The 12500-nt window shown below is 44.0% G+C and overlaps 1 protein-coding gene across 2 annotated transcripts in view; it reads left to right on the forward strand.

The window, feature by feature from the left end:
• The window catches only part of LOC104926689 (phospholipid phosphatase-related protein type 5), a 52061-nt gene extending 41746 nt beyond the window's left edge, over positions 1–10315 (forward strand). Inside the window, exons 4-8 of one of the 2 annotated variants that reach the window (XM_027283688.1) lie at positions 5062–5182; positions 5499–5749; positions 6739–6915; positions 8175–8305; positions 9268–10315. In XM_027283688.1, the coding sequence (XP_027139489.1) occupies positions 5062–5182; positions 5499–5749; positions 6739–6915; positions 8175–8305; positions 9268–9376 (789 nt within the window). In that variant the 3' untranslated portion in view covers positions 9377–10315. Of the gene's footprint in view, positions 1–5061; positions 5183–5498; positions 5750–6738; positions 6916–8174; positions 8322–9267 lie in introns of both variants that reach the window. The other variant, XM_027283689.1, reaches the window with a different exon arrangement.
• Positions 10316–12500: the final 2185 nt, after the last annotated feature.

Below are 12500 nucleotides of genomic sequence, written 5' to 3' on the forward strand. Positions count from 1 at the left end.
AACAAATAAAAGAATCTTAAAATGGACTCTAAAGTGCACAGGCAGCCATCTAAAAGGAACTGGCGATCGTACACCAGCAGAGACTTGATCTGTGTAATGACAAGGGTTGAGAACACTAAAAACACAAGATACTGTAGGAGCAGCAGGTGGCCAGGTACACACACCGGCGCCATCTTTCTTTCTTTGATTAATTAAACGCTTCACCGTGTTCACCAGCTAATCGCTAACTTTGTCTGTTGTTTGCTGTGTTGTGGATTTTCACTGCTGAGAGCAGGAAACCAAAACAATGAGCTGAAAGACGCTAAAACACAAAATCATTTCATTCATTCTTTATATATTGATAAGGATTGGTGCACGTTTAGAGAGCACAGGCATCAAAAATCGAGCAATGGTTCAAACTCCACAGGGTCTGGGGAGCGCCCCCTTCAGTGTGCGCCGTGGTCGCTGCAGTGGTTTCGTGGTTAGTAGAAAACTTTCAGTAGCAGGTCCAGAACAAAGAAACTTCCTGTCCAGTCTGTTGATGAAAAAATGTTTCAGACATCACAAAGATCTGCACTAGCATTTCGCAAAAGGCCAAGACATTGTAGCTTTTGTGTATTCTTGATTCTATTGATTACTTCACAGAGACATACGAGTTGGAAGCTGCTGGATAGAGCCAAGGTCGTTTCAATGCCCGGCGCTATCGATACATTTCATTTTATTACAAACCTTTTATTGAGAGCAAAGGCTAAGCGAATGCTCAGAGAAGCAGCAGGGAGCATCAGTGTCAAAAGGGATTAGTATTGACACGAGATACTTTTGAATACATGGCTGTGGGAGAAATGTAGCATGAAACTCAGTGGGAGTCCATCACCACCGGACATCAGTGTGAACACATCAGCTTTGAAGGAGCAGAAAAAAGTAACTGAGTGGATGATAGAGGAGTGGACAGCCTAATGGAGACAGAGCAGACGTCAGGGACAAAGTAACAAGACCATCCACTGTCCAGTTACTCTACACGATACATTAAAGTGATGAGTGACTCCAGAAATGAATAATTCATTCAAATGTAAACCCTCAAATGAACGTTTCAACACCTCAAGCTCCTATATTATTAACAAACGTGCAGATGTGCACATCACAAACCTGTCTGCTGCTACACGCCCTGCAGGCTCTCTGAATTTCCATGTTTCCCTCCAAGGAATCATCAAGGAAGTCAGGCTCCGTGAAAATGCGGCATGAAAAGTATGAAAGTCGACTGCTGAGGAAATGTTTCTGCAACCTGACAAGCAAAGTACAGAGAAGAGGGCGGCCGGGTCCTTGTACACCATCTTTCTAAAGAGTTCGTGTTGTCAGCAACATGTGATCTACTTCACAGAATCTGAATCATATTCTCACCTTTCATCTGCATTTTTTAAATTTGATCCCTTCAGACATTTTATCTTAGCTTTATCAGAGAGATGTTGAAAGTAACTGATACTCTGAGTAGTTTTTATGAACAGAAGTACAGATTTTCAGTCACTGCTGTTTTCTGGTGCTTAATAAGTATTATTGTTTGTGTCAGCAGGTTGAATTAACATGTAGACATTAACCAGTTTAATAGTTTAACAGTTTAATTAGTTTGTTTTTAATTTAAATATATCAGAATCGGCCTGCAGTCACATGTAAGCCAGCGTGTAGTGTGACGTCACATGATTGCATGATCTTTGGCCCCCCTGCAGTAAGTCTGAGGACTCTCTAGGGGTCGTGGACCACTTGTTGAAGATTTATTGTCAGAGAATGAAGCAGGCGTTGGCAGATTAGTATTTCGCTGAAATCAGGACGAAGCTGTTCAGTTGATGAGAGTGTGAACAGATTCAGATTTGATCTTTTCACTCCGCTTTAATATGGATAAATGTATGTGTTGTTCACAGAGTGTTTTGTGCTGCGGTGTGTATTTATCTGGTGTAGGTGTAGGTGTAGGTGTAGGTGTAGGTGTGGATGCATTGCCATGGCATCAGCTAATTGTGCAGCTTTAAATAAACAAATATAGAAATCCGGTTTGTGGCTGCAGCAGACGTGCTGCTTACACACCCTGCCACCCTGCAGAGACGTCTTCCTCTTTGAGGTTATGTTTGTGGCATCTCTGAAACTCCTTTAACGTCAGCGATGCGATGCACACACACACACACACACCTAAAGTGGCACACTCCCCCGGGTTGCTGTAAAACACTGTGTTTTGGCCACATTGCACAGACAGCTGTCGAAGCCACTTTGCCACATTTCAGATGAGCCTTTCATAGTTTTAATTATGCTGCAATCAACCTCTTTTCTTTAATCTGTAATCTCAGTTTCATAGTGATTAATTGCCAACAACACCGTTTACAAGTCTCTTATGCCGTCTGCCCCTTTGGCTGCTCGCTGACTATCATCAGCTCCTCCACTCCTCTTCTTCTTCCTCTTCTTCTTCTCCCCCACACTCACTTCACAGGACTGTAACAGTTCTTTCAGACCAGAGTTTTAAAGAAGTGCCAAAGCAGAAGTACCAAAAACTGCAGTTCCTTAAACGTCCACTTGAGGCTGGCTCCAGTTAATAATGTAAACTTGCACATTGCACCTTTTTTACCTGCTGCTACTCATTTGTTTAATCCAATATCTACCTCTGTACTGTACACACCTGAGATAACTATACTGTATATATTCATATGCAGCCATGCCATGTACACGCACACATCCCAGTTGTAGTCCTGTCTGCACTATGTTCTATGTTCTATGTAGCACCATAGTCCTTGGAGAAACACTGTCTCGTTTCACTGCGTGCTGTGTGAGGTCTACCACACCAAACCTCATTTGCCTGGTGGAGGCAGGGCTCCCTGCAGTGCAAGTCTTAATCAGACAACAGGCCAGATTCTGGACTAAGGTGATGCAGCGGCAGGGTATCCAAGATGACCCCTGATGGTTTGTTCTTGAAATGACAAGAAAGGAAACAAGGTCATGGATTCATAACTAAAGGAGTTAATGGATGACTAAGACCACATAAGAGAGATCGTGCAGATGTGATGGACATGTCCATCCACCCCGTTTATTCCAACACTGCCCCACACATTGAGTAACAGTTGATAGTGACTTTCACACGGTTCTGGTTGTCTCCCATAGGCTGCGTGTAGAAATGAGAAGGTGGAGCCACACACCCCCACACCTACGTGTATGTCATTGTAAAATGGGCATACGAAGTGAGGAACATTTGCTCTTGTGCCCTCACACAAACGACATCCATGCAGAGTACGGACATGATTCCACAGAGCTGAGCTCTCTCCTCGCCAACACTGATAAAAAGATTGTAGTTATGTTACAAGCTTGTCTTGCAATGCTGGAAAAATAGATATGACAAATGTATTGTTATATGACGATGAAGTGTGTGTGTGTGTGTGTGTGTTCGTGGGTTTTTGTTGTTTATAGTTTGGACCCAAACTCTGGGTCTGACACATGTCACCTCACTCTGTGCAGGAGACGAAGACTGACCTGAAATGATACGATGATACGAGTGACTCTGAGTGGGTAGGACCAGTTGGTGCTGTGTGACTTAGTGCCGTAAAGCGTTACGTACTTCTCCCGACCCGGAGCCCAAAGTTACATAGAGTGAGAACAGACGTACGAATGACGGAGACACTGTTCAGCTGATCACATCCATAATGAACACAGGGTAACATGAACATACACTCAAACCTGATACTGGTTATTTTTTAAAGCTCTCAGTTGTGCCATGGTGGGAGTATGGAGTCATTTTCATCACAGGCAACGAGGTGATGTGATTTTGGAGCAGCCTCGAGGTGAAAGCGTGCTGCATTATAATCCAGCTGTCTAATCTTTGGCGCCCACCAGGTCTGCCAAAGTGCCTGCAGGAAAGTATACCGAATCTCCACCAGCTCCGGGGATGATTTACGGCTGACCCTACACACAAACACTCTGCAGAAATCAGCCTGGTGAGGAGAATATTCAAGCGGGTCTGAGAGAAGAGGAGATGACTCTGATCTTACATGGTTTATGAAGAACCAGTGGTCAACGTATGAGAAGCTTTGTTTACTTATTTCTCCCACCATCCCTCAGACAAGAGAAGCAGTGATGTATTTGATGTTTTTGGTTTTTGGTCTTTCTGGTGTGCAAGGACTTTATGCAAAAGCTTGATGTGAGCATGGAACTGCAAAAACAACCACACAGCCATCATATCTTCAAACCATGTATTAAAGATCTCAGATCCTCTTTAGCTTTGCAGCACGCAGGTCATGTCAAAGACATAATTTATGTTGACACACAGCTCGGTCTGTAACGTCAGCGTAAACCTCAGCCTTTTCATCTGTCACACTGAGCACACTGAGCTTTGCTGCATTAGCTTCATCCCACGCTCTTGGCTCTGGGCCATGCATATTGTATGAGTATGTAACCTACATCTATCCGTGCTTCTGTCAGCAGGGGTCCCCTGATCAGACAGGTTCACTACGGTGTCCAGGAATGTGTTACATGGCGTTTAGTCAATTCATCTCCCTGTCAAACGAGATCAACGTCCTGCTGATTTGTCTTAAATCCTTCAAACTAAAACAGCTGCCAGAGGCTCGGCGTGTGCGCTCTGTTAATGGGTGTTACGGCTTTAATAGTCAAAGTAATGGAGGTTTTATGGAGGTTTTATGGAGGTGTGATCAGGGCGGGGTAAAACATTAGCTAACACATTTCAAATATTTCATGAAAGTAGTCTCCGATATCTTTGATTCATGTCATCTGGCAAAACCCCAATCCTCACTTTTAAGGTTATTAACCTGCATGACATTATTAATCAAAGTACAGTCGCAGTTTTAATGCAGCTGCGGTAGAAAGAGAAATGAAGAGATAGAAGATCTATGAGACACTGAGGTCAACAAACTCCCACTGACGAGAGCGAGTGAATGGGAGGTGTTAATGTTGGGATTCAGTAAAGCAGCATGAAATCAGCCAAACGGGAAGAATGTCATCTCTGCAAGGCTGAGGGAGGAACACTCATGAATAATTTTAACTGACAGTATTCAGAAGATGATCAATCCTGACTGTGCTTCTTTCTTCTTTCTGTCCCAGATTCTGATCGGGGAAGTGACCAGTTTCTTTGTGAAGACCGAGGGAGCTCAGGAGAAGACCATAGTCACCGCTGACTGCTGTTACTTCAACCCTCTGCTCCGCAGGATCGTACGTTTTCTGGGTCAGTCCTGATTTAGAGGTTCTTAAGATTTGACTAAATAGAGCTGCTCTGCTCTGGGACCAGGGCTCATTAAGACAGCCATGAGGCCAGAAAGAGCCCTCGTCCTTAGTTTAGGTCTCCCGTGGACTGCTTGCCCTTCATGTCCTGCTTTGTGATCTCTTTCACCATCTCTGTAATTATCTAAGCTGCGAGTCTTTTGAAGTGATGAACTGTAGATATGATACATAAAAGCAAAGGCTGTGTCTTCTCTGGCCTTTCACTCCCACGCTGATCACAGCCAGCGTCTCCGTTTAAAGACTCACACTTTGTCTTCCAGGTGTTTACTCCTTCGGCCTCTTCACGACCACCATCTTTGCCAACGCAGGTCAAGTGGTGACAGGAAACCAGACGCCTCATTTCCTGTCCGCCTGCAGACCAAACTACACCGCTCTGGGCTGCCAGTCTCCGCTGCAGTACATCACAGACCGCCGAGCCTGCACAGGAAACCCGTACCTGATCACGTCCGCCCGGAAATCTTTCCCCTCCAAAGACGCAGCGCTCAGCTTTTATTCAGCCATCTACACAGTGGTGAGGACGACAGGAGGTCAGGGTGTTATGATGGTACCACGAGACAATCATAGAACACAGGTTTATAAGTCATAATCAAGGCGGTTATTAAAGGTTTAATCATTTACTGATACTTTATAGACACACAACCTGGCAGCCTAAAAGTTTGTCTTACTAATAACTGATCTCTAAAGCTAAATTAGTAAACGATTAATTTATCAGACATAAAGCTAAGTTATTAAAAATGAAGTGTTTTCTTCTGACTGACCACAATTGGCTAGTTTATGTAATGAGAGAATTATGAGTGTATATTTTGGATGCGTGGACTCATAATCACGTCATCTTCTGATTCGTGGACACCCCAGCTCTACCCCCAGAGCCACAGGAGGTCTTCCGGTCCGCATGTTTTTGGAAGTGTCCTTGGGCAAACCTCAGACTGCTCCTGCAGGCTGTGTGCATCCTCCTCCTGATCAGCAGTTAGATCTTGCATGGCTGCCAGTGCTGTCAGTGTATGAATGGACGGATGTGATGTGTAGCGTCAGGGCACCTTGAGCTGACTAGAAAGGCGCTCTGTAAGTATATATATTATATAATACACAAACAACACTGACCTCTTTTATTTGGGTAAAACGTGTCTGCATGTACAACACGCTCCCCTGATGTGTTACATAAGCAGAAACATTTAGAAATGATTTAATTACTGCTTGACAAAACATAATTGTTCTGTTTTTAATTACAGCGCCGTGTTCCTGTCATTTTTTGGAAGCATTAAACCGATCATGAAGTGTTTTCACGGTGCTTTCTTTGTGTTCCCCATCAAACCCTTCAGATGAAATCACTGCAGAGGGCGGCCTCTTGTGGCTCGTTCACGCTGTTCAGCCTATTACTCAACTGCAGCACTGTTTGAATTATCTCAGCTGGCTGACTGGAGACCTGTGGAGTCGACACCTGGTCCAGCACGCCGTGTTATTTTTGATTTATTGTTATTTTCAGAATCATTTGTCTTCCAGATGTACGTGACGCTGGTGTTCCGGACCAAAGGGACCCGTCTGACCAAGCCCACCCTGTGCCTAGTGCTGCTGTCTCTGGCTGTGCTGGTCGGGGTGATGAGGGTGACCGAACACAGAAACCACTGGAATGATGTCCTGGCTGGGTTTGTCACCGGAGGAGCCATCGCTGCCTTCCTGGTGAGGAGGGAGGGAGGGAGGGTAGAAGAAGATGGAATATCAGGGACCAAAAAAAAGGATGGAGGACGAGGAGATAGTGATAAACTGAGAGGAGGGAGGACAGGAGGAAAGGATCCAGCCTTACAGAAGCAGCCAAACTGTAACTGCTTGGACGTCTTCATTATACGCTTTTAAAGCCCTCAATCAATGCCACAGAATCTGTTATATAAAACCTTAAATCCTGCACGCTGCCCTTTTATTATCTACAAACAAAATGTGTCCTTTTGCCTTTGTAGTCCAAGGAAATAGACTTTATTTTGATTATTTACAGTCCATAGTTAATAGGGATTATGGTAACACTTTCTATAAGAATCACATCTAATGCATCATAGTGAGTTATAAAGCTTCATGGCTACACACATGATGCTGCACCAACAGTAATAAAACACTACAGCAGTGAAGTGTGTGTTAAAATACTCAACTATACACACACCTCATCAATCAGCTGCAGTAAGAACTCATAGTCTGTGATGCATTTTCATGCGATCAATGATTTATTCTGCATCATACAGTGATTACGTAAGAAATCGATATGCAGACATTTAGCACGCTATGATATATGGAACTGTTTTTATGGGTCGCTGGCTGAAAAGTTTGGAAACGTCTGGACTACAGTGACCTGCAGAGCTCGTTCTGAGATTTCTGAACCAACGTGCAGTTAGTCCATGTAGTTTCTGTGACATAATATATATATTTTTAAATAGTAGTAGTAAAAGTTCAGGCCTCAACTCAACATTTCACCAGATACGTAGGCCGTAACTGCAGGACAGGATGTGATGAAGAAGGGAAGGATTGAAAGAGAGAGCAGTGTTGGCGTGATGTGGGTGCATGGACTGAATGTGGGAGGATGGACTGATGATTAAGGCAAGCACACACACACACACACACACACACACACACACACACACACTGGTGTCTTTGCTCTTGAACTTTTGGCCTGAATCAATTTTCTGGAAAAAAACTTCCAGGGTCGGTGTTAACTTTAAAGATCAAAGTTCTCGCTATGGTTCATCCCGAAGCTTTTTCTCCAGCCTCCTCCCATATTTCATTCTTTCCTCCGTCGTTCTTTTATCTCTCTCCCTCTCACACTATATAAGTGTCCTCTTCAGTATCTGTTCCCGTGGCACTCGGAGCATTTCACCAAGCAGAAAATCATCCGTCTCTGTACTGCAGTGGAACAAATCTCTTCTTTTTCCTTTTACCCCTTTGCTCTCCATCAGGTGTCATGTGTGATCAACAATTTCCAGCCAACCCAGATTGCGATGCCAACTCCTCCACCTCCACAGCGCCCAGAACCCTCGATGGGGCTGCCTCTTCTCAGCCTGCCCCGCGTGGAGAGTCCACTTGAAAAGTTAAGTGGCCTCCAGGTAAGGGACGGGGGCAGTCACTCTGGAAGGACATTTAATAGCTGAGATAATCGGTGGTCTGTGCAAAACGTCCCTGATGTATTTGTTTGTGACTGAAATGTCTCTTTTGATGACACATTGACACATTCATCAGACCGAGTTCTGGACATTCATGGTCCACAGACTTCTCATCTAGCGCCCCCATGAGTTTGACATTTGGTTCTGGAAACATCTCAACAACTATTGGAAGGATTGTCTGAGATTTGGCCTCCTGAAGGACGTTGCTTGCTCATGGTGGTAGCTCATCAGGTTCCTGACCAAACTAACGACATTCCCATCTGTTAAGATAAGAGCTTAAAGGCGGAACACTGAACCCAAGATAAGACACAGGAGGTCCAGGGAGGATTTTCAGGGCAGGATGGGGAAGGCTGGCAAACAGACAAAGGCTGAGCGTGGCAGGGCTGGAGAACAGAACAGACAAACAGTACGAGGGGGGAACCAGAGTTAAATACTGCAAGAGGCTTGATGAGATGATGAGATGCAGGTGTAGAGGCAGAGCAGGTGAGGATCAACGGGGGAGTTGTCGGAGAACTAGGTCAGCCACGCCCAGCACCAGGAGAACACCGGGAAACAGACAAATCCAGCAAACACCATCAGCCTCGTGCTAACACCCTCGGATGAACTGTCTTAGTCTTGTTCTGAAATGTGCATCTTTTACTCCTTTTGTCTTCACTGAGAACCTTGGTTGTCTCAATGTATCTGGATGTTTGCGCGATGCTTCTTCCTGTGTGATGTCTCCGTTGTGTAACCCTGTCTCTTGTCTGGATGTCATCATTTTGTCTTCTCGTCTCTCGCTGTCTCAGTCCAGTAAAGTTTATCTGCTCTGCTCCCTCAGTGTGTTTTATCGTCCTCTCTTCCATCTCTACCTCTCCTAATCTTCTCTCTTCACTTTTTTCCCGCCTGTTAGGCTCCAGGGCTACCGTATTCTGAGATCACATGACCATCAGCCAATCCCGTCCCCCACCCCTCCCGATGTGCTCCTCCCCTCACGGCGATGCCTCACCAGCGCAGTCTAGACCTGCCCTCCGAATGCCCCCCGCCCTGCCCCGCCCACCCCGAAGGACGACATCCTCTCCGACGAGTCAAGTCCACCCAGGTCTGAAGGTCAACTAATCGACAGGAGGCCAAACAGCACAAACACTTTGCACACATTGGCGAGCATCACTGGAACCTGTCATCCACAGAGGACCGATAGGAGACAGATCATGGTCCTCCTGTCCTGTTCTGTCCTGCTTGTCCTCCAAGATGGCCTCCTTTTACTTTCAGGTGTAAAAGAACCAATGAAAGACTCGCCAAAGCCAGAGCTGTTGAAGCAATACTGTGTCCTCTTTTCCACAAAAGACCCGACAGTGACTCTAAAGAGTGTTGGCCGGTGATGACTTGAGAAAACACTCAGTGGAGCTGAGGGTTTGAAGCTGGTGGAGCGTCCTCAAAAAGACCTTTTGTAACACTCAGGACAAAACAATGAGGGAAATAAGGACGAATAACAAAGACCTTTATTTAATCGAAATGCACCGTCGAGTATTATGGTACAGATTTTTTCTTCTGTCCTCAAAACTAACTGAAGAGACGCTGTGGAAGAGGAAAGCACTTTTGTAAATGATAGCACAGATGAACCAGTTCAGTGTTCAGGTAACTGTGTTGTATCTTATTAGTTTTGGGGGGGTGTGGGTCTGTATATTGTGTGAAGTGACAGAAGAGAGATTTCTACACACTAGAGCTGTGCTTGTGACGCCACCGTTTGTTTTTGAGGCCACGACGTGAAATGAACTAGATTTCCATGAACTTTCCAAATATCTACTTACTATTCAGGTGTGTGTTTCTCAGTGTCTGTAGGTTTTTACGTCCATGCTGTGAAATATTTGGAAAGTTTTATTTATCATTTGACTCACTGCCTCTTCCCGTGTGTTCGTGTTAGTTTGTCTCATTTTCCCCTTCAACATATTCATGCCTCTTTTTTTATTTAGAGGTCCGGTGTGCACGATTTAAAGTATTTATTAGCAGGAATGGAATACAATATTCATTAGTATGTTTACATTTGTGATTAAACACCTGAAAATAATTATAATAATGATTAGAATCGTTGTGTTTTTGTTGCCCATTATTCCTACAGTGACAGAGTCCAAACACTGATCTAAATATGGACTTTTAATGTGAATTTGGCAGCCAGAGTTTTCCCTTCATGCGTTGGAGAGTTTTAATTTGGTTGCAATGTGCAACTTCACCGCTATGTGGCACTAAATCCTGCACACTGCACCTTTAAATGACCTGTAACTAAATGTGTTAATGTATTTGCTTCTTTTCTCTGCTAAAATGAATTTATAAGAGATACGGCATCATTTGTTGATGCAACTGTTTATCCATCTGTCCGGTTCAGTTATTTCCTGCTTCAGTCCTCCTTCCTCCTCCTCCTCCTCCTCCTCCTCCTCCTCCTCCGTACACTGACTTTAGAAAACCAATGGCACAAACCAGTGTGTAACACAGAGCTGAGACCTCTGAGTTTTGTATAGTTTTGTACAGTCTATAGGTTTATTTACACAGTATATTACCACATTATCATTATGTTGTGAAGCTACCTGAAGCTGTCTTGTGGGAACGTGAGTAGTCGCCTGTTTTTGCAGGAATGTAGCGCCGTGGATAAATGTGTGAACTCCAACAGCAAGTGGCTTTGGTTGTGCTCAGTTCAGGAGGACACTACAGGCTGGTTGTGTTAGTAGGAGAGTTCACAATGGGTTATATAAAGAAGACATCGCTATGGTTATATTAAGCGTGTCTGTAAGCGTGTGTGTGTGTGTGTGCTTATTGGGAGTCGTGTGTATGTTTATAATGAGCACACTGTACGGCAGCGTAACTGTTAATTTCTTAAGTTAAACTGTCAGAAGTAGCTGCTGTAATTACACACTTGTGCTTGTGTGTAACCGCAGGCCTTCAAAGGACCCCCGCCAAGCCGTCCTAACAATGCCTGTTATAGCAGAAGGTGCTCATTATAGCTCCAGATTACCTACAGTCAAACTTTTCAGTCTGAATTTATTTTGTAAACAGCAACTGAAGAGGTAGAGAACACCGTAACTGTCCAAATAATGTTATTTTCATGTTCGAGATGTCTCTGTTTTGTATTTATTTACCAAAAATAAATTGCAATTACCACATGACGCTGCCTGAATCACATTTGTTACACACTTCCATCGAGAATATATCTTCACTCTTACACCAGCTGCATTTGTCTAAGTGTATCCACCAATCCTTAAAATAATTAGCCAGTCAGATTAAGAGCAGTAGATCTGTTTCACAGCAGACAGTGTGACAGACCTGACCTGCAGCAAACAGATGGAATTTAAACTATGGTTCATTTTAATATTTACATTGTGTGCTTTTCCATCTGTGCCAGGTCACAAAGTCTTCACACAAAGATCTGCACTGGGAGCCGTGTCCAGATTTCACACTGCTGCACAGTACATACTAATTACATACAATTCACTCAACACTCTGAATTTTAAGTGCAGTTAATTTAGTCTCTTTTCCAACATGAACACACTAGAATCAGGACACACTTATGGGAAAGTGGCAGTTACTCAGCTTCTCCTTAAAGATGAAGTGTAAATGTAAAATAAATGTAGTATATTTAGTATCTACACTCTGACAACACGTATTTGCAGTAAATTCACTGCACAACGTTCACCATGGCAGGTGAGGTGTAGTCAGGTGTTGAGGACACAGGGTGGCACTGTTTACCACGCTAACCTGAAGACAGGAGAGGAAAACCTCAGAGAAAGAAGCTTTTAATATTTACCAAATGAAACATTAGGGATGTAAAAATATGCTAGAGCATTTTAAAAATGTTTTTCACTCCACACCTCCGCTGACCCGCATTAGGCATCAGTCATCAAGCCAATAAATGTAATGTAACGACACAATCACTTTGAAATGTAGACACGTGCAATTTATCTTTGTTTCTCTCTCAATTGCCCCCAATCCCTGCCCTCCTTCAGTCTTTGTGCTCCTCTGAGTTTGTCAGTCTTGTTAACGACAAGGATGCACACACACACACACACACACACACACACACACACACACACACACAGAACTCTCTGCACTCTCTCCACAACATTATCTTTTCCGGAAATTGCTTCTCAAGCACAG

This window comes from Larimichthys crocea, chromosome X (assembly GCF_000972845.2).
Source record: "Larimichthys crocea isolate SSNF chromosome X, L_crocea_2.0, whole genome shotgun sequence".
NCBI lineage: Eukaryota > Metazoa > Chordata > Actinopteri > Sciaenidae > Larimichthys > Larimichthys crocea.